The 23882-nt window shown below is 35.4% G+C and overlaps 1 protein-coding gene across 5 annotated transcripts in view; it reads right to left on the bottom strand.

The window, feature by feature from the left end:
* Positions 1 to 9356: 9356 nt before the first annotated feature.
* The window catches only part of LOC124358024 (chitooligosaccharidolytic beta-N-acetylglucosaminidase-like), a 35894-nt gene continuing 21368 nt past the window's right edge, over positions 9357 to 23882 (bottom strand). For 2 of the 5 annotated variants that reach the window (XM_046810278.1, XM_046810277.1), the window contains exons 3-10: positions 23056 to 23267; positions 19959 to 20167; positions 17473 to 17805; positions 16241 to 16459; positions 14053 to 14180; positions 12851 to 13126; positions 11431 to 11614; positions 9357 to 9600 (exon numbers count right to left, since the gene is read on the bottom strand). In XM_046810278.1, coding sequence (XP_046666234.1) covers positions 9409 to 9600; positions 11431 to 11614; positions 12851 to 13126; positions 14053 to 14180; positions 16241 to 16459; positions 17473 to 17805; positions 19959 to 20167; positions 23056 to 23267 — 1753 coding nt within the window. In that variant the 3' untranslated portion in view covers positions 9357 to 9408. The other 3 variants (XM_046810281.1, XM_046810279.1, XM_046810280.1) reach the window with 3 other exon arrangements.

The following is a 23882-nucleotide window of genomic DNA, read 5'->3' as shown; positions in this document are numbered from 1 at the left end:
CTCTCTTGGTGGTTTGTTGAATCTAATTTCACGACTAAATAATTACCTCAGACTATCGTGTACCCTGTCGGCCACATGATTGCTTAATTTTTAAGGTAAATTAATTGTTTAAGGTACCCCTTGGAGTACACAGAAAAAAATTGTAAAACATAATGAAATAATTGTTTTTATGCAAAATTACGAAGCCTAAATACTTTTCTTGTTATACTTAAACGTTTTACATAAAAAAACCGATTACGTGTTTTTGCCATTATTATTGAAAAATTCGACGGCAAATAAAAAGTCTGGAAAAGGCCAACATCATGAAAATGTTAATAGTTCTTTTTGTAACGTTCGGTAAACAGGATGTTGGAATTAAAAGTGTTAACACTTTGGCCAGCCGAAACGAAGGATGCTGATCGGTCGAATGATTACAATTTTATAGTTTCATACATTCTCACATAAACTATTATGACAATTCAACTCTGTCCTCCTGTCCTCAACAAAAATGGCTGACGACTACAGTCTCAGGGAAGTGGCTCCAGTGAAAAGTGTATAATATGTGGTAATTATCCAACAAACATTACTATATTTGTGCACACAACCTACCTGGAACAACTGTAAGTCCACTCACTTATAAAGATCCAAGAAAATAGAACAACACAAGTAACTGACTCAATTTAAAAAAAGCTATGCATTATTATTACTGAATTATTATTGCTGTATATTTTTAGGACACAACAATACTATAGATTTGACTATATTAAGCAAGAGTTTCTTCATTTGACATTAAGAAACTAATTAATTTTCAAGCCAATTGCTCCAATATATTAGTTAAATATATGACGTCACTCTTGCCAGATGTACAACACTTGAACAGGCCAACTCAACAACAGTGACCTACTTCCATCTCAGCAGCAAGTGGCCAGCAGTGCAATGTGTGTCACACTGGAGCACTGACCTGGAGCTACTGACTGTGCACCTGACAACAGCACCAACACTCTGCTGACATCTGACTCCCGCCACCTATCTAGCTTAGGCTGCTTGGGTTTGACTTTATGACAAGGAATTAGATTACTCCTCAAAATCAAACAAAATTTTACACTTCTGTTATTAACAACAGCCTGTTATTATCTTACAACAGGAAACTGCCAAAATCAAAATGACCCCAAAATTCCCCTGTGGCTCCTGCACAATTGGAGTGAAATATTCAGGTATAAAATGCACTGGCCCCTGTAATATGCTGGCTGCCAGAATATTCCTGTAACAGTTCTAAAACAATTGACTGATAGCGAAATAAATATATGGAAATGTAGCAATTGCAAAACAAATTCTGAGTCAACCACACTAATTACTCCCAACTTTCCCAAGTGTCTAGATCTCATGTGTAATTCTATACATGAACTAGAAAGCAGTCTAAATGAAAATAACTTTCTAGAAAACCTAGATGATAATGAAGAAAAATTACAAATGGCTAGTAAAATTGGGACAGCACTACTGGAGGAAAACTACCTTTCAAATGAAAAAAAAAAAAAAAAACATTAGACTAGAAGTTAAACTAGAATCTTTGGAAGAAAAGGTCTTAAATTTAGAAGCGGAAGAAAGCAAGTACATCAGTAAAATTGAAGACCTACTACAAAATATTGCTGAAACACAGGATTAACTTGAAAAAGAAAAGACGCTCCGTTCAGATACACAAAACATTTTTGAAGAACATGACAGTAAACAAGAACAGCTTATTGATGACTATGTTAAAATGGTAAATCACTAACAGACCACAATTAAAAATCTTGAAAAGAAAGTAAGCTCTCAAGAAACTAAAAAATCAGAGTTACTTTTTAGTAATGGAACTCAAACGGAAATAGTTCCACAATTCACCCATCAATCTACATCTTGCCCCTCAAGCGTTCTAGTGGAACTTGCACAACTAAAAGCAAGACAGATTAGTTTGAAGCAAGCAGTAAAGGGCTTGACAACACAAATTCAAAACACACACACTGATGTACTACCTCGCTCAACAATACAAACACAAAGTCTTAGAACAGTTAGAAACAATTTGCTAGTGAAACCAAACAAAGCACCAACTAAGAGGGGAAAAAAGAATATCTTCAGTGTTTCACTGAAACTGGCTAAATGCAATGAAAAAGAACAATTGATTGCAGAAGACCTGAATCAGATGACAGTCAATCGGCCAAAATTGATTGGGGGAGACTGCAAAACCCCTCCACAAAAACAGAAACACTTCTGTATGACACAAGGCCAAGGCCAAACGACAACTGATCAACCTACAATGATTAGGGGAGACTGCCAAACCCCGCCACAAAAACAGAAAAACTTCTGTATGACACAAGGCCAAGGCCAAATGACAACTGATCAACCTACAATGTTTGGGGGAGACTGCCAAACCCCGCCAAAAAAACAGAAACACTGTGTAACACAAGTACAGACTAAAGGAAGAACTGACTCAGAAGAAACTCTACCAGATGTCAGATCTTCTATTCCATACGACCCTCCAAGTGACAATGAAGATTTCAATATCATTGATTGTGGTAGAGGCAGAGGTTCATCACCCGGAACCCTATATACAACTAAACAAACCAACTGACCATCCTAAAACCTCATTCACCTTAATCAACAAACCACCATTACATTCAAAGCAATCAGCAGCAGCTCCAACTACAGATGACTTCTTTATCAGACAAACTCCTAACACAGCCCACAAACTAAAAGAAGGTGAAACCTTTTAAGATTTCTTTATAAAAAACATAAAAAACTATACCACAGAAAACCTCAATGAAACTATCCTAAAATCCTCCATAAATAACCAAAGTAACCCTGTTAGAAATTCCTTTCCAAATGAATCTGTTGTATCTAACTCCTGAAATCAAGATCATGCTATTTTTGATGGGTTACAGCCCAGGAAATCATGTCGAAAAATCAGGGGAAAGAGCAGAATTTTCTTAAACTCAGTTCTAAAAATCTCGAAAGTAATATATATTTAAAAAATAACTATACTCCACCAAAATATTAGAGGTTTGACCATGAAAATCGACAGACTGCTCAATACTCAACCATCTGCTTAATACTTTGAAGCCCACAATTCTAGTCCTCATAGATCATGGACTGAACACCAGTAAAATGCAAAATGCAAACATAAACGGTTATCTGCTAATGGCAGATTACAGCAGAGAATGTCACAAACTAGGAGAAGTTGCTATATACGCACAAGAAACAACAAACAAGGGGATCAGTGCACTGGACATATCTGCCCACTGTGTAGAACTGACTTGTGAAGCTGCCCTAATAAAATTAAGCTTGAAAGGTCACACACTTCACTTGCTTGGAGTTTATCGTTCGCCTGGAGGACAAGCTAAACAAGCAATAGAAGTAATATCTAACACATACTGACTACGGCAAAATCTGAAACCAGACCAATTATTTTAGTAGGGGATGTAAATTTTGACAGGTTATCTCCAAATACAGATACTATTTTATCAGAAGAAGACCTAGCTACTTATGGAATCAAAAGACTACCACTCCTTGCAACCAGAATAACTAACACATCCCAGACATCCATTGACTGTATCTGCACGAACATACCAGATAATAAAATAGACAGGTCCATCATCAATTCTGGGCTATCCGATCACACTGGTCAATTATGTACCATAGACTTTGCATTAAACAAAAATAAGACACAATTAACCCTGACAAGAAGAAATTTTAACAAAACTAATCTTGTCTGCTTTAAAACAGAACTAGACACAGTAAACTGGGGCAGTGTGCATAATGCCAAAGATGCTGAAGAGACATTCACAGCCTTCAACTTAATTCTAAGAAGAGCACTAGATTATTCATGTCCAAACAAGCCAACAAGATCAAGACCGAAATCAAAATTAAAGACTTTTTATGACAATGATGCAATGCAACTCAAAAATGACTACTTAACATCTCTTAATGTTTATGAAATTACAGGCAGTAATAAAGACAAAGAGATAATGGTTGCCAAAAAAAGGCATATGATCTAAAATTAAGAACTCTTAAGCATGAAAACAGTGCCAAACATATCACCAAGTCGGATAATAAGTCAAAGGCAGTATGGGAAATTATAAACTCAGAAAAGAAAAATAAACAGATGGATAATTCCCTAATGCGCATAGAAATACACAATAAAATCGAAGAAGACCCTTTAAAAATTGCAACGCACCTGAATCAATTCTGCTCTAAAATCACAGAAACAACGCTAGAAGAGAACCGTCAACAGCTCCAAAACCTAACCTTTCCCTCTCAGCACAGATTACAAAATGTTAACCACCCTCATATGGAATTCACACCAACAAACCAAGAGGAAGTTCTAAAAACCATACAGTCCCTAAAGTCAAAATTATCCGGTGAATTAGATGAAATCCCATCAAAGGCTGTCAAACACTGTGCAAAACAATCAACAGGACCACTTGTAAGCATAATTAACAAATCCTTTAGCCTTGGCCAATTTCCTTCTGCACTGAAACTCTAAAAAATCTACCCTAATAACAAAAATAGAGCCACAACAAAACTGGTAAATTTTCGACCAATCGCACTTATCTCCACTTTTTCAAAGATAATTGAAAAATAGCCCTTTCAAGAATGTTTAAGCATCTGGAACAACACAATCTCATTACCAGAAACCAACATGGATTCCTAAAAGGACGATCTACCATCACAGCAATAAATAGCCTAGTCGAATTTGTGACTGACCAACTTGAGAATCACAAACACGTCTCAGCAATTCTGTTGGACTATAGTAAGGCTTTCGATTGCTTAGGGCATAAACTTATCCTTCAGAAACTTTCACAACTGGGAATCAAAGGAAAGGCTGGAGATTGGGTAGAAAGCTACCTTGAAGGGCGTAGGCAGATGGTTGAGGTCAAAAAATCAATTAATGGGAGAGTTCAAGTTTATAAATCTGAACCACTACGAATAGTACGAGAAGTACCACAGGGCTCGGTACTGGGCCCATTTATATGTGTACTGTTTACAAATGAATTCTCACAGCTGTTTACAACTGAGAATGTAGAACCCGTACTCTATGCAGATGACACAACCCTGATTTGTAGCAATGACTCATCTCAAGAACTGTACTCCATTTTAAACTCAACAAATAAAGCACTTAAATACTGCCTGAATAATGATTTAGCTATAAACCCACTAAAAACAACACAAATAAATTTCAGTAGAAGACGAGACAACTGTCCAGAAATTCCTAACATTTCAGTTAAAAATCACACAAAATTATTGGGAATTACTATTGACTCTAACCTATCTTGGATGAATCACACTGACATCTTAACAAAAAAACTTAGTACTGGAATATTTGCAGTACGTCGGATGAACTGGATAGGTGGCATAGATGTGGCAAAGACAGCCTACTATGCGTTGGTTGAATCGCACATTAGGTATGGCCTGACAGCTTGGGGTAGGACATCTGAAGCAAATCTCACCAAAGTTCTTGTTCTGCAGAAAAAGGCGATTAGGGCGCTTGCAGACCTTAACCCAAAAGACAGTTGCAGAGAGGCTTACAAGTCACTCGGAATTTTAACTGTTGTCGCTCTTTACATCCTCACAGTTATCATTTACACAGAAGAAGCAGACTTTCCAAGGGGCAGGGATTTTCACTTGTACAGAACTCGAAGAGTTACTGACTATCATCTACCTACTCATCATACGACTCAATACACCAAGAAACCCTCCTACATGGGACGTAAACTGTTCAACATGCTGCCACCAACACTGAAAGACCTAGAAGGGACAGAACTGAAGACTCAATTAAAAAAATGGCTTATGGAGAGACCTGTCTACTCCATTAAAGAATACCTGGACCTGGTCAAGACATTATAAAGCAAGAAACTGAAGCTATTCAGTGATGTATGTTATTAATTAATTAATTTATTTTGTTGATGCCAATACAGATCTTGATGATGTGTAAATAAAGATGATTGACTATTGACTATTGACTGTCATAATAATCTAGAAAGTTTAAAGGCTACAATGGCTGCAGCTCATAGTAATGCTCAGAAATGGTTCACAACTAATAAACTTCTCTGCAATGAAAGTAAAACGCAAAATATATTACTCAGCCTTTCTCAAAACGATCACCAATATGTAAAATTTCTGGGAATTTGTATTGACACGAAATTGAGTTGAAATGCTCATTTTAACGGTTTAAGCAAAAATCTTTTGAGAGTTGCTTTTCTGTACTGGAAATTAAGATCTATAATATCTACTGAGTACCTTAGGACAGCATATTTTGGATTAATCCAATCACATATTGCTTACGGCTTGATATTATGGGGCCATTCTGTAGCAATCTCAGATCTGTTAATCATCCACAAAAGGGTTATTAGAACCATTTGTCAAGCTGCACCATTAGATCATTGCAAATGTCTATTTACACAGTTACAAATACGTACCATAATTAATTTCTACATTTTTCATATTATATTATACACTAAAGCAAACCTCAGAAACTTTGTGATTAGAAACAAGGATCATACACACAACAGCAGAAATCAAAATAAGCTTAACATTCCTCAACATCGACTGACCAAATCCGGAACATCCCATATGGTAAATTGTGTAAGATTTTTTAACAAGCTTCCAGGAATTGCTCATATTACTAACATAACTAATTTTAAAATGTCTTATTAAATTCCATCTAAGATAGTTCTCAACTTGAAATCATATAGTAATCGGTTAACAAATCACTATTGTGAGATCATATGGTAATCGGTTCAAAATTACTATCGTTGAATCATATGATAATTATAAAATAACAGAAGTTATTTTAAAGTAAGCATTGTGTTTAGAATTAAATACTTAATAAGAAGATAATTTTTTATAGACAGAAATCCACATGTGTACAAATACAGAAAGGGGGTACCCACTATGAGCTATTCTCCTTTCTGCAGCTGGATGTTTGAATTTGTAAAAATGTTAATAATTTTAAATAGTCTGAACTTATTTAGTATTCTGTAAATTTAATAAGCGCATTTTTATTTAAGACAATGCCTAAGACTGAATATGTTTAAAGAAGTTAATTTATATAATTATGTGAGTTGTATTTAGATTTGTAATTGTATTTACAAATGAAATTATTTCAGAAATTTATTTGTAATTAAATAATTCTGTATCTGTTTTTACGAATGAAAACAATATGCGATACTTCATAAACATGTCTAAAAAAAAAAGTTAACTATAAGACATGTTAACTTACTGGTTCAGAAGTATATTGCGCATAAAACAGTGGTTTTGGAATAAATATTGAAATAATAATGAATAAATATTAGATCTTAATAGAAATTAAAATAAAAACATGTGTGAAAAACTCTAAAGAAAAATGTAAATAAAACTTATATTTTTAATTTTACAAGTAGTAAGGTAGAACTTTTTAGTACTGTTTGTAATCCTTTAAGTGCCGAGAATTTTCAACAGTTCAGTCACCCGGTACAGCCAGGTTTATTTGTGGCACAGAGCCGCTCCACTTTCAGCATACATATAGTGTGTGTCTCATCCACCACGATCAACTTCAGCAACATCTTTATTCACCAAATTGCTGCCAGAATATCCTGATTCATCGTGTCAGATCATGGTTAACATTTTGAGTCCACATCACGATCGCCAACATTCTCTGAAAAGTTACGAGTACATTGCTGAACCCTTAACTCACAACAACACATTTGGACAAATCTGAAATTTATAAAAAGTTTTTTTTTTATCATGACAAATAATTCCTGTCATACCTACTAAACCATAATAAAAATAGAAAAATTACAGTAACAACTTCAAAAACAAAAATTACAGTAGCAACTTCAAAAACGAATTGAAAAAACTAGAAAACAATAAGGTTCTGTTTCTAACGCATAGGTTAAACTTTATCATGTACTTTCGCGATAGTTATTTTTTTGACCATCAGAATGTCATAGCAATTTAACAGCACTACTGTGGATTTGTAGTAGTTAAAATAAACTCTACTAGACGCCAATGTGAATTATCTTACGGGTGCTGCGTGGCGATTCAGTGGTTTGGCACATGTTAACACAGAGTTAATAGTAAAGTTCTTTAGCTTGAAAAAGCAGATATCCTCACCAAAAAGGGAGTGGAGTGCTTTATGGTGGGGCCAGAACCAGGCTGCGGGATAGCTTTCTCCTACAGCAAAACTCTTGTAAAAGGTTGGAAAAAAAGGATAAGTTACTTTAATTGGAGTATGGCCTCAGGATTAAGACAATTAAAAAAAATGTTTATCTCTCTTTATGCTAAAGGGTGGGCAACTCTCCTAGATCAGAGCAAGGAGGATACAAGAGTGATAATAGGGATGCTGACAGGACATGGCTCCCTTAGAAAACACCTCATGAAGGTGGGCCTTAGCCAGACTGATGAATGCAGAAGCATAGTCTGCGGAGAAGAGGAGGAATCAGCGAGGCATATTTGGCTAAACTGTACTGCGATATCTACAATTAAGAAAAGATTCCTTGGAGCATATCTTCTCAGCCCCAAGGACATCAGAGAACAGGAGCCCTCAAATCTGATCGGCTTCTGAAAAAGTCTCAGATTCTGAAGATACAAAAATAAGTAAGGGAGGCACAAATCTAAAGTAAAAGTAAAGTAAAGATGTCTTATTTTACCAGGCGAAGTTAGGGCTAAGAAGTCTCTAAAATTTAACCTGGGGACCAATGGCTTAAAGGTGACTTCCGAACCACCACCAACGGCGGGCAGGCGGGCTCCTTGCAAGGACAGGATCACTCAGCGGTCACCCATCCAAGCAGCAGCTACTCTTGACTTTCCTCCTTTTTAGGTTGCAAAGGTCCTTTTTAGGACTAAGTGCGGGGACAATCGTCTTTTTCCCTCGTAAAAAGAGGTTCTTTAGAAAAATGACAAAGCAAATTCAAGCTGTATATGATCATTAATGATAGCTGTAAGAATGAAAATGCTGCAAAATGTCTAAAACTGTACTGACATTTTAACATATGCCTCTGGTGAAAGTGCTCTGGGGAGTGCCAATGGCCGAGCGGTCTAAGATGTTGGACTTAAGTCTGAGTTAGAGATAGCGCAAGTTCGAATCCTATCTGTGACCCTTGCACTTTTTATCAATATCATTGACCTTGTTCTGTAACACTTCTCTCCCTTATTCTGTTTGATAAGATCCTCGCTCAGGCCAGTAGCCCATGAGGATGGGCAGGATAAGGCATAAATGGGATCAGCTTCTCCTTTTATACAAAAAAGGTTTGCCAATTTTTGATCATCCTGCTACACTTAGTGAATTCTACATTATGGCTGAGTGATGGCTATCAGTAAGATTTGTTAGAAGGTGACAATGGTTTTATAATGAACTTGTTTGCATGTAAAATGAATAAAAAAGTATATTATTGTCAGGAGTGTTTACAACTGGCAGTGTTACAAGTAGCAGTAGCCCTGGTTCTGCAGGCACCACTGGGGCTCGATAGAGTCGGAGGGAACGCCCCTGGCCACGAGTCTCTCGCGGTGATGGAGGAAGCGGTGCTCTGCAGCCTTCCACGAGTCCGCAGGGTCTGACCACAGTCTCTCTGCCATCGCGGCAGCCCTAGGCCACAGTCTCTGGTCTACCACCTGGAACACCACAATCACACCGCATAAACTCCAGCACACGGACTTACTGAAGGACTTACTTCATAGCTGAAGGATCACTGTCCCAGCAATAGTAGTTCTTAAGTTCTACCAAAATGGTCAACGTTTGACGTATCTAAAAGGTCTTCAGATTCTTTTCAAATCCCTACTGAAGAACATAAGGGCTTTGGATTGCCAGCTCTCCATAAGGCCAACAATTAGAACGTGTTTAAACTATATAATTACATATTATGTATATATTTATATACAGCAAAATGTATATTATATATTTGTATAAATGGCTATTGCCTGTATATATTATGTACAGGGTGTAACAAAAAGTTTGGACTGGCTATTTATTTTCAAATTTTGTGTGTGATTCTAAACTAAAAATGAAGAATAACTTTTTCCCAATTTCCACTTCATTTATCCGATAGCCGCCATTTTGTATTTTTTTATCAACAATTTCATCCAAGTAATAAAATTCTCCAAATAGTTGATGGTGTCTACTATATTTTTTTATAACTATACTGGTTTTGTTTCGTTATTTGACTTTTAAAATTGTCAAAAGACGCCATTTCGTTAATATTGAAGAAAATAACACCAAATCTTTTATTTTCCTCTTACTTATTCAAACCTATGTGCCATATTTGGTTTCTTTAGTTTAACTAGTTTTAGAAATAACAATTTGTTAACAAAAAAATACAAAATGGCACCTAGCGGCTAAACAAAGTGGAAGAGGAAAACAGAGTTATTCTTCATATTTCATTTTTAGCTTAGAATCACACATAAAATTTTAAAATGCATATCCAGCCCAACCTTTTTGTAAAACCAAATATATATATATATATATATAAAATATATATATATGTATATATATATATAATATATATATATATATATATATATATGTATATATATATATATAATATATATATGTATATATATATATATATATATATAGATATATATATTATATATATATATATACATATATATATATATTATATATATATATACATATATATATATACATATATATATATAGATATATATATTACATATATATACATATATATTATATATATATACATAAAATCTAAATTTTATATAAGTGCATATTTGTATCATTTTATACACAAATATATGTAAAATTTAGAATTTTATATCTAATTTGTAAAAAATAACTATTTACACATTTTCTTTTAATTTTAATTTAGTTTATTGCCGTTTTTGTTTTGATAATGATAGATAACCACATTCAATTTAATATCATTAAAGATTGATTCACAAAAAATACTCGCTCTGCCAGGACTCGAACCCGGAACTCTCATATAGTAGCATGCTCATCCTGCAATTGAGGGATCCGAGTTCTAGTCCTGGTAGAGCGAGCACTTTTTGTGAATCAATTAATTGCACAAAGTATCTAGTAGAATTGCAATGATGGAAGTTACATTAAAAGTTAGCTAGTTTATTTCTGCATTTAGACAAATAAAGCAAATTATTTATGAACAATTACTTCCAGTTTTTATATCGATATCAACAAAAAAAGGTACGTGTGTTTGGCTCTTTTCAATTTTATCGCAAAATTGAAAATTCATAACTCAGGAACTTGTGATCGGATTAAGACCAAAAGTTTATACAAAAGAGGTACATTATTATTATTATAATATTTTGACATTTACAGTAAGCTATGTGCCACTCCTGGACACATTGGGTTTTGCTAGACCTAAAGAAGGTTCAACTGGAAGATATAAACCATCCTGAAGTGAACCATCCTGATGATTGTGTGCAAGGTTAAATCATCGTTAATCCACATGTATGATGACTCACCTGATCATCAGCCTGTTCCGTCCACAGAGTAGCCTCCTGTCCCAGCACAAGTTTCTTGACCTCCTCCTTTGTAGTATCTACTCCCAGAGCTTGCAGCATACTCAGGGGCTTGTTCTCGTAAACCTTCTGCCACCCGATGTATGGGGAACACCAGTTGTTGCCTTCACCCACCCATGCTCCAAACCTTCAACAAAGCATGAAAAGAAAGTTATATCCAGTTGCTTTTTTGGTAGTATATTCTAAACAGAACAAGTGTCATGGATCTTTTCTATTGCAAACAAATGAATAATAATTAATGAACAATAATGATTTATTCTATCGAAAGTACAAGTGCAAATTAAAAATTACATAAATGGAATTTACACTGCCACATTTTCAAGAAGCGTGACAGAGCAACAAAAATAAAAACATGAAAATAAAGTAAAGTCAGTCCAGCTTGTGATTGTCCTTTGATGAGAGCAGCACTTCACTCCATGCTGTATGTGTTCCTCTGTTAGCACATTGTTTAAAAAACTTCACTAAAGCCGAACAGCCAACATTTAATTTTAAGAGAAAATATTCTTGAATTAAACATAATTTGGTATTATATGGTAAACTATTGAAATATTTTGGACGTACATAAACAAAATATTGTCTGAACAGTGATTTCCTAACTTTAGGAACTCGGAAAACATTATTTCCTTAACTTCGTGTACTGTAAAATAATTTATTGATACCACTTTTAATACAAAACAAGGGCAAAACTTTTTAGATAAACAGGTGCTGTATTGGTAATATTTTTAATTGATGGTATAATCAAAAATAACTTTCTCGTTTGCTAAGAATTATTCTTATAAAATGATTTTGAGAGACACGTAGTTTATCAATATTATACTTAAAAGTTCCACCCCAGCATTGAATCCTGTATTGAATTTTGAATGTATTAATGCAAAATAAGTATTCATCACAAAAATTGTTCAAATAATAAAATTTTTTTAAAAGCTGGTTTTAGTTGTAAATAATCCAGAATATAATGAAATTGGTTCATCTTCAAAAGTATTTGAGAGCTGAACATTAAATAAGTTGTATTATTTTCAAATAAGATGACTCAACAATTACACTTAGGGTATGAGATCTGAAAGATGCCCTAGTGTGTATACTGTTTTTTTCCATTACTTACGATCACACAGTATGGAGCTGCAGTGAAGGTCTTAAAGTTTATCATTGCCAATGGATGATTTGAAAGAATAGTAGGGTTTTTTTACTATGGCAAATGTCCAAACACCTGTTATTTTTACATATATTATGATTATTGTCGATAATATACTGTAATACATCCCCCACCCCCTTTATGTAATATACTAAAGGAACAACCACGCAATTGAGGTATTACATTTCAAAACTTGATTGTGTACAAAAAGATTATATAAAAAACAATCACCCGCAATCAAAGTAGAGGGCGTCATAGTTGGAGAAGATGACTTGGAAGCCTTTGTTGACAAGTTCAGCGATAATCTCATCCTTCCCTGTGGTCCAGATCTGGATGATATAGCGATCCTTGTCCAAGTATTTGTCCACTCGTCCCTTCTCAGTAAGTGAGCTGGTCCAGACCACTATCTTGTGGGGTTTCCGGCTCACTGAGTCCAGCTTCTCCAGTGCTTTGGTCTGGAATATGTTCCACAGCTGGTGCAGTCCGTCTTCGTCAGTCTTCAAGTTCCTGCAGGAACATGGATCATGCAGTATTGCATAACATAAAACTTTCCTGCTAAAATGCATGGGGTACTTAAAGTTTTGTTAGTTAATCTCCGAGGATTAGTAAATTAAATGACAAGTTAATACAATAAAATATACCATCTAATCGATTTCAGACTTGTTGGAAATTTTTCTATTAAAAAACTAATGGTGGATATGCATAACTGTTAAACTCCACCTTGCGTGTGTAGGATTAAAATATTCATGCATAATTTAAAGTCTGTAGGTCAATTCGTTCTCGAGATTTCCCCTTGGATCATAGGCTTCACTAACACTTAGCCAAATCCCATGGATGAATTTGCACCATCATCGAACTCGATCTGGCTATATAGAAATGAAGCATCATGAGTAATTTCAAGGGTAGCACGTTTTGTAATATAAAGTCTAATACATTTCATTCTCGAAATTGCCAAAAATTAAGCTTCACTAATGCTCAGCAAGATCCCATGGAGGAACATTACCCATCGTTGAAGTCATTCTTACCTATGTAGAAAACAAACTCAATGCAAAATTTCAAATCTATAATGCTATTCGTTTTCGAGATATCCTACAAAAATTTAAGCTTTGCTAACGCTCAGCCAAATCCCATGGAGGGACAAGTACCATTACCAAACACCATGTTGCCTATATAGAGGAGAAGCTCCATGCAAAATTATAAAATTACATGTCAACTTCTTCTAGAGATATTATTCAGACAGAGAGAGACAGACAGAAGTTTTTTCTGGTCCCCGTGAATAAATTACAGTCTTTGCTAACGCTCAGCCAATCATGATATTGATGTACAACACTTACAATCAAATAATAATTGACTACTGCCTCACCTCACTTATTAGTGATTAGTATACACTCTGTACCAACACCATATCTGAATTTAATGTCTACATGACATACTTGGTGGCCATCCACTCTTGGATAGCTTCGGTGGAGTTCCAACAGTTGATGTTGACCTCGTCCCCTCCCATGTGGAACAGGTCAGAGTCAAACAGCCTCTCCATGTCAGCGTACAGTCCTTGCAAGATCTGCACAGTGGGATGTCGATGAGCACAAGGGCATGAGAAACCATGTACAGATACAATATAACTGCAATTTGTGTGTTATAATATGTCTATGATATTTAAAATTTCTATGATTCTGAGAGATTAATATATTTGACTGATTTTGGTATGCTCTTCAGCTTCAGTGAGAATAAGTAAAATGGAAAGAAATATGATAACCTTCACTCAGACTCGGATTTAGGTGTGTCAAAGGACAAGGCATTAACTGTCACAGTTCCAAGAACTTCCAACAATCCAAATCAGTACTTTGAAGTACTATAAATGGTCTTTTTACAAATACTGAGGCATAGATTCATAATTGAAACAAGAGCTAAATTCAAAACTTCAAAACTGCTGGAACTCTTCCGTACTTATGCTGTAAATTTTGACAGTCTGCTATTTATAAAGGTGGAGATATTAAATTGATTAACAATTTTAGACCCGTCGCTGTACTGTCTTCGCCAGCCAAGGTTTTTGGATGTAAAGCTTTTGACAGAATTGATCATGCAGTAATACTGGCCAAGCTAAATAAATGTGGTCTTTCCAATCATCTATTAACTTTGTTTAAGAGCTATTTTACACAAAGGAAACAATATGTGTGGAGGTTATTTTTGAGGATGGAAGGGTTGTGAAGAAAACAGGATTTTTCCGGACATTTGCCATCGTTCAGTGAAACAAGATTTGTGTTTACTGTGTTACTGATTTCTTGTTTCACTAAACAATGGCAAATGTCCGGGAAAATCCTGTTTCGTTCACAATATGTGTGGTATTGCGACTGCAAGTCTGATTTGTTTAATGTCACATCAGGTGTGCCCCAAGGTTCTAATCTGGGTCCATCTATTTTTAATATTGTAATTGATGGTCACTGAGGTGGTTTCACATGGACCAGTTCCAGTTCTTCTATACGGGGATGATTTGAAAATATAAAGTGATAAGAGTCATAGAAGATGCTTTATCTCTTTAACAAGATCTCGTAGCCATAAATGATTGGATCAATACTCATAAACTTTCCTTTAATGCATCTAAATATCATGTTCTTACCTTTTCCAAAAACATTAATACTGTTCTTTTTCATTACCAATTAAATAGAATGGCTCTAGATAGGATTCAAAAAGTGAATGATTTTGGTGTAGTACTGGATGCTAGACTGACTTTCGTTAAACATATCACTAAGATCATAAGTAAGGCTTTCCGTAGTTTAGGTTTAATACTAAGGGAAGGTCATAAGTTTGCCTCAGTTTGCACGTTATATTTTACTTTGGTACAATATCAGTTAGATTATGCTGCACCAGTTTGGTCTCCACACTATAATATCCATATATCCAACACAGAAAAAATTCAAAAAAGATTTTTACGATATTTATTTTTTTTAAAGAAAGGGGTTTACTCAGATCTTATCTCTTATAAGCAATTACTCAGCATGTTCAGTTTATGTAGTCTTCAGTCCAGACGTAATTTGTTATTGCTAACTCATTTGTTTAAACTTGTTAGAAACGAAGTTAGGATCTTTCTTCCCTACTGCAAGTTTGTTTTCATGTTCCCGGAATTAAAACAAGAATCCACCTTCTGTTTGCTGTACCTTTTTCTAGAACTAATATATTATCCAACTCTCCTATTGTGTCAATGATGCGGCTTTACAATTTAATGGCTCAACATTTAGATATTTTTAACAATTGTTTAAGTGAGTTCAAAAGGGTATGTTTAAATGTCCTTGATGTATAGATATTATGCTTGTTTTATAAGGATAATTATATAAACTATAGTTTGGCATATCTTATATACCATAGTTCTTCATTCCATTTAATGTGATTGTATCATTGTTTATGCTAGTTAACTTTTTATTAATTTTTATGCATACTGTTTGTATATGTAGTTTTGAGTTTAATAGTTTTTGTTATGAATACTTTTTACTTGCTTACAAGTGTTGGGTTTTGTTTAGATGTTAGTACTGCTCTGTTGTAATTAAATGTAACAGTGCATGTAAATAAATACAAAAATTATGTTTAGTTACTATGTCCACTTCATATGTATAATTATCACATTACCTCATATGCATAGTCACTTGTGGGGTTGATCTGGCCACAAGGAGGCTCTACACAGAACTTTTGCCAAGGTTCCTTCTTGAAGCACACGGTGGCGTTGTGTTCGTCGGCCCACTGCCACCCTTCCCCGACGTGCGCTGGAGCGTCTAGCTCTGGCACCACCCGCACACCGCGTATCCTTGCGTACTCCACCAGCCCTGCAATATCCTGCTCCGAGTAGACCTGCACACAGAGTCAACACGCTGGTATGAGCAAAATCTAGTTTTACTGTTCGTATTTTCCTAAGTTCTATAATAAAATTTTTGTTCAGAAAGTTTTTTGAAAAAGAGGATTTTGAAACATTTTGAGTCAATGCATAATTTAAGAAGAATTGCGAATGAAGACTGAAATACTGGATCCTTTTTCTAATTGACAACGGTTTCTTAACAAATTACTGTTAATCCACAACTGCTGAAGCCTGAGCACCAGCCATGATTGATGTTGACAATGTAGAATACAAATGATTAATTAATATCTTTGTACATTATATAACAACTTTATTTTTTGGGTAGGGTACGATAAGCGGACCCGGTTTTTTTATATCGAAGAATGTAATCGTCGGTACCTAATATTTGCATCTCAAATCTTTGACTATCAATCGATATGTAAGTATCTATATTCCTCAATAACAATCATATGTTTTAAATTAAAATATGAATTTAATATTTATAGTGATGAAACAAATTACTATAACCAAAATTAGCAAAACTGTAGACGAGCATATTTGCTCCTGTGACAGTTACAGTTGTTTCTTTACCACAATGGGTTTTTCGGTACGGTAGTTTTCTAAAATTGACTGCCATTTTTAATAATCAAATTTTACTTATGTAAAATTGAAATATTACATTACGTGTATTGTTTGAAAGTGTTTACAGCTACCCATTTTTTAATCACTTTTTTGTTATTTATTTCTTATTATACACTACAAATTTATTACTGTTGCTCGTTTTGATATTTAACTATCTATTATTGTCTTTTTTACCTTTTGTTGATTATTTGTTAACTAACTTATATTTCTTACTTATTCGTTGTTTTGTTGATTATTTATATTTAACACTGTTTGTTATTTAATTATATAAGTAAATATTATTAGTGCTATTAATAGTTTATACTCTTTTAAACTTATTTATGTGTGTACTACTGGTGTAATTCCGTTGGAAAAATAATAAATACAGAACAGAAAGCGTACTCTGTACCTTTTCAGGAGAGTAGGCACCGAACTGGGACATTTGGGGGAAGGAGCGTGAGTGGAACGGGAAGCTGTGAGAGTCTGTGATGTGCCAGTGGAAGGTGTTCAGCTTGTTAGCTGCCATGGCGTCGACGAGTCGGTGCAGAGCAGGTACAGACACGTAGTTGCGAGCAGTGTCCAGCAGAACACCACGGTAGGGGTATGCTGGCCGGTCCTGCACCGTTACGGAGCCTGGTACCACCAGTCCACGACTCACGTAGTCGTACACCACCAGCTGTGACAGAGTCTCCAGTCCGTGGCGCACACCGAAGTAGTTGGGGGCTTCTACCACCACGATCACCTGACCAACACAAAATACATGTCACTTCTGAGGTCAGAAATACATACATTGTAATCCCAAGAACTGAATTGAATCATTCAATGCATCACTTACATTATAACCTCTTCAACGTAAAGCCAGCTCATTGCTTTCTCCATCTTCAAATATAAATCTGGGTTTGCTATTGTAAAGCTGGACACAACAGTATATCGTAGAACCTTTATTTATTTATTTATTCCCAACAGACATGGAATTAAGAATTGGTGTCCAGCAAAAGGTTTTTAAAGGAAATAAAAAATACTTTGTTAATGAAAGCATACTATTCGGTAAATAGGGTTTTTTAATATTATTTTGAATTGTAATAGTACCTAGTTTTAGATTTTAGTTTTAGACTTTATAATAAATCTATGACAATTCTCTATGTACACTATTACACTATGTATTGGCTGAGAAATAAAAATCTATTGTCTATTGTTTATTGATTATATCTTTTATCAATAATTTGTCATTAAAAGGAATGAAACAATCTTAAAATGATCAGATTATTTACAATTAATTAAAATAAAAAAAAAAATACATAAAAACAAAAATAACAATTTAGATAGACTGACAATCAAAACAAACTAGGTAACAGTAAAAGTATGTTGTAATGTTAAAACAAAACAAACCAATAATAAATAATAATTAATGATAAAGAAAATAAATAATACAAGAATAGTAATAAATAAAAATAAAAGACAATAATATAGAGTAATTATAATTTTGTATATATTGCCAATATAATATTGAAAAATATAATAACAAATAACAGCAATAATTACAACATATGCAACAGGTTAATAACATAAGGACAATAACAACATAGCAGTAGAAAAACAGATAACAAAAAATATTAGTGATTTCAGAATGTAACTCCTGCCAGACTCCGGACTCAGCCAGAGTTGCCTACTTTTCCCTTTTCGAGTCCCACCTAAGCTACGGCATTGCAACATGGGGAGGAGCACCAAAAAACAACCTAGAAAGGGTGCTTCTAAAACAGAAAAGAGCCATTAGATGCCTAGCAGATCTTAACTATCGGGACAGTTGCAGAGAACCTTTTAAAGAGCTGAAAATTCTAACAGCAGTTTCACTTTACATCAGGGAAACAATTATGCACACCATCTCAACAACGCAGCCGAGACATAGAGATCTTCACCAGTATAACACCAGACATGCAGCCAAGTTCTCACTTCCCCAACACCACCTGAGTCTGTCGGAACAAAAACCCACTTACAAAGGTGCCCTCTTTTTCAATAACCTGCCAGAGCACCTAAGGAGGGAACATCCAAAGCGCCTCAAGAAACAGCTGACAGCATGGCTTCTGGATCGACCGTTCTACTCGGAGGGAGAATTTCTGAATACCTCATTCAACATATAAATTGATACTGAACCTTATCTAATATTGACGCATGGCTGTTCTCTATGAATATGTCAAATAAAGAGTTGTCTATTGTCTATTGTCTATTGTCTATTGTAACAACAAATACGTAGCTGTAGACCCAGTGATTAATCAATCCTAACCAGCTTCGTTTTCAAAGAGCTCTCTATTGATTGAAAAAATCAAATGTCAAAAATTGTGTATTGTGTTTTTAGTAGTGTTCAGCTCTGGAATCTGCCTCAGTAGGAGCATAACTATTGGGTCGATGGAGGTAAGGTATAGTCTCTTTTCATGCACTTCAAAGGTGTTGGTGACCCTGTATTATGGACACATAGGTGTAGTGTGAGTGGTTCCCATGTCTCGGAGGTGGAGTATAAGGATTATCACATAACGTAGCTATGGTAGGAAGGGTTGTGATTCAATTTGAATGTTGAATTTAGCTCCAGTTCACCTTCCTTTTATTCCAAGTGTCTGACGCTGTCTCAGACTTGACTGATGGAATCTGGAGTCATTTTCATCTGGAAAAATTCAAATGAAGTCGGTGACGAAGAAGCTTACAATGAACTTTTACATCGTTTCGACATCAGAGACACCTAGACTACAAGATACAATGATATAGTGTAATCTTGGTGAAGTGGCAGTCTCATTGTCTCATCAGGTGCACAATTGAGACTCATGATGAGATCATGAACTTCCACTGGTCACATCCAAAACCACCAATAGCAATGTAGCAATCACTACCAAGTGCAAGACTTACCCTACCATCAGAAGACTGTGAGACGGAAAGGTTGTAGCTCTCGTCTGTGTCCTGAGTGAGTGATAAAACATCTGGGTGTTCTAGCTGCAGAGATACCTCCATGGACCTTCGCAGCTGCCGAGGCTCCTTCCCCTTGTCCTCGGCCGACATCAGCCTCGTAAACTGGGACGTGAGCTCCTCCACCATCTTAGCTGTCTTGTCATTCGTGGCTAAAACAGGTGATACAACTTTAAGCCACATTTTGATATTTAGCCATTCAGGATTTTTATTTTGTAACCAGAAACATTAATGGAAATGAATGGAAGAATGGATAAAAATAGAATGCAAATGTATGATAGGATGGACAATGATATCCAGAACACTGAACTCTAACTTATAGTACTTTTGCGTATCATCTCTCTCACAGATTGTATTGTGTTAACGATATCGAACAACTGCGCTTATGATAAAGACCACCCAGAATCATCAAAGATCAAGAATCAGCCACTATGTTGTACACATAGCATGTTCTCATGGTAAAATAATATTAGTTGTTTAAATTTAATTTGTATTCGTCTAATATTCATACGAGGGCTATCCAGAAAATAGATTATGTTTCGATCTGTAGCTACTAGAAGTTGACAATCGTGGCCATTTTGATGTCAGGGCATTTCTTCATTCAGTGGCTATCCAACCATGCTGGTGAGAGGTTACTGTCACTTCTTGTTGTTTTACAATAGCAGTTTAAAATGTGTGACGCATTTAACTGTCCAGATTGGATGAACTATTGACATTAAAAATTGACTAGTTCAAAATATTTAAAAATATAACTCACGAACAAAACAAGGTACACCTCGATCTGCAATTTCATACCTATATTGCATACTTGTATTCGATAACACAAATCATGATACGGGTTCTTGAGAAGCATTGCATGAAGCTTTATGAGTAGCCATTAAACCAGCTCCTACACTATGGTATTCTTAACATCAGGTTGTCATAAAAAACTTCCCAACTCTAAAGGAATGGCTTTATGAGATCAGTCTTTATATAGTATTAATGATCTTTTCATCCATTTCAAACCTACTGTATTTAGTAATATTGAAGAGATCATGTTGTGGCTAAACCTATAGTAAGACTAATCTTCAGTTACTGTGTTTCGGTTTGGTGGTAGTTCACAGAATCTGTACATTTTGTGTAAGTCTGTAAGACCAGAAGTGCCCCTCAGAAAAGTATTATGGTGTGTATGGTGAGCCAAAATATTTAATTTAGTTCACAGTGAAAACATTTGTTTTGAGACCTGTATCAAAAAGTGGAATGAATTTTACATGTAAGTATTGTTTGTAAATAACAAATTTATAATTGTTTTAAAATTTCCAATTTATTGAAGTATTGCACCAAAAGATTTAGGTTTCATTACCAAAACTAAATTGTTAATCTGATCTAAAAATATTTTGCTTAAAAAGTGGCACAAGAGCATCAGCTGTTCGATAAAATTGTTTAAGATTTTGGGTAAATTAAAATGTTAATATTGGCATTTATGTTAAAGATAGTTCTGATTCTGATAAAACTTGGTATGCAAATCTAATTTATGAATAATTTCACAAAGAACTTTTCGTTCTTTATTTTTAAAGATAAATTAAATTAAATAAATCATGGTTTTTACTTAATTGTTTATCTTTTTGGTTGGAAAAGCAAAATTTTCAAAACCTGTAACTATTTGAAGTTTTATAAACAATTTATTGTAAAATAAAGGTTCAAAGATGGCATGAAGTACTTCAGTGCAAAAAATTACTTTTAGAAAGATCAGATTTGATTAAGAAAAAAAGTGTACAACTGAGACAATGAGGACCTAATCGATGTCCAAACATAATTCTCTCACAGCTCCAGAATTTTTTACAAACTGGTGGTATGGCTGGTAAGTGAGTTGCAAATTACACTGACAGTTCACGACTTACACTTAGCACCGAGAGCAGAGCTGATGATGGTGATGCTGTTGGAGTTGACAGGAACGACAGTCTTGTCCACGGTGATGTGTGTGAGCTGTGAATTACACTGACAGTACATGACTTACACTTGGCACCGAGAGCAGAGCTGATGATGGTGATGCTGTTGGAGTTGACAGGAACGACAGTCTTGTCCACGGTGATGTGTGTGAGCTGTGAATTACACTGACAGTACATGACTTACACTTGGCACCGAGAGCAGAGCTGATGATGGTGATGCTGTTGGAGTTGACAGGAACGACAGTCTTGTCCACGGTGATGTATGTGAGCTGTGAATTACACTGACAGTACATGACTTACACTTGGCACCGAGAGCAGAGCTGATGATGGTGATGCTGTTGGAGTTGACAGGAACGACAGTCTTGTCCACGGTGATGTGTGTGAGCTGTGAATTACACTGACAGTACATGACTTACACTTGGCACCGAGAGCAGAGCTGATGATGGTGATGCTGTTGGAGTTGACAGGAACGACAGTCTTGTCCACGGTGATGTATATGAGCTGTGAATTACACTGACAGTACATGACTTACACTTGGCACCGAGAGCAGAGCTGATGATGGTGATGCTGTTGGAGTTGACAGGAACGACAGTCTTGTCCACGGTGATGTATATGAGCTGTGAATTACACTGACAGTACATGACTTACACTTGGCACCGAGAGCAGAGCTGATGATGGTGATGCTGTTGGAGTTGACAGGAACGACAGTCTTGTCCACGGTGATGTATATGAGCTGTGAATTACACTGACAGTACATGACTTACACTTGGCACCGAGAGCAGAGCTGATGATGGTGATGTTGTTGGAGTTGAGAAGAACGATGGTCTTGTCCACGGTGATATGTGAGAATTGTGAATTACACTGACAGTGAATGACTTACACTTAGCACTGAGAGCAGAGCTGATGATGGTGATGCTGTTGGAGTTGACAGGAACGACAGTCTTGTCCACAGTGATGTGTGAGAACTGTGAATTACACTGACAGTGAATGACTTACACTTGGCATCGAGAGCAGAGCTGATGATGGTGATGCTGTTGGAGTTGACAGGAACGACAGTCTTGTCCACGGTGATATGTGAGAATTGTGAATTACACTGACAGTGAATGACTTACACTTAGCACCGAGAGCAGAGCTGATGATGGTGATGCTGTTGGAGTTGACAGGAACAACTGTCTTGTCCACTGTGATGTGTGCGGGCCGCGGCCAGACTCCTGCGTAGGGGGAACATTGCAGCATACACACGTTGAAGGACAGGTAGGGCTTGTCATCACTCGCAGGCTCCTTCACACACTTGCCCTCATTGCACTGGTATGTGTACGGGTAGCTGCGGACATCAGATACACAGCGTGTTTAAACAGTGTCCAGATGTTCAGAGTTAAATATTTTAGGTTAATGATAGGTCTACAATGAAAAAGTGTGTAAAACACTAAATCATGTGTTTTAAACTGAAAATACAAAACTGAAAATACTTACAAAGTACAATTATTTTATAAACACAAAATATGCTATTATGTATTTAACTAAAATCCTTTGTCAATTGTTGGATCAAAGTAAATTCCAATTTGATTTTTTGTATCATTGAATGATGGCAAATTTCCAGAAAATACCTGTTTCCTTCACAATCCTTCCATTGTCAAAAATAAAATTCAAAACAAAGAAAGGAAATTCTAGAAGTTATATAGTGTATATAAATAAAAATAGTTTTCTCACCAGTGCTTTAGCCAATGTTGAAAAAAGAAGTAGCAAATTTAATTTTGTATTTTAAATTTATTTGTTGTTTTATACTATTGATATTCATTGAATAAAAATGTTAAAATTGCCCCTATTTTGTAATAATTTGATGCATGATACATGTAAATCAAAGTAACATTTCAGAAATTATAATAAAAAGTTTTAGTTTTATGAAATTATAAAAGATATTTAACCATTAATTTATTGA

Source organism: Homalodisca vitripennis, chromosome 3, assembly GCF_021130785.1.
Source record: "Homalodisca vitripennis isolate AUS2020 chromosome 3, UT_GWSS_2.1, whole genome shotgun sequence".
NCBI lineage: Eukaryota > Metazoa > Arthropoda > Insecta > Hemiptera > Cicadellidae > Homalodisca > Homalodisca vitripennis.
Note: the sequence above shows the minus strand (reverse complement) of the source record. Positions and strands in the feature narration are given on the sequence as shown.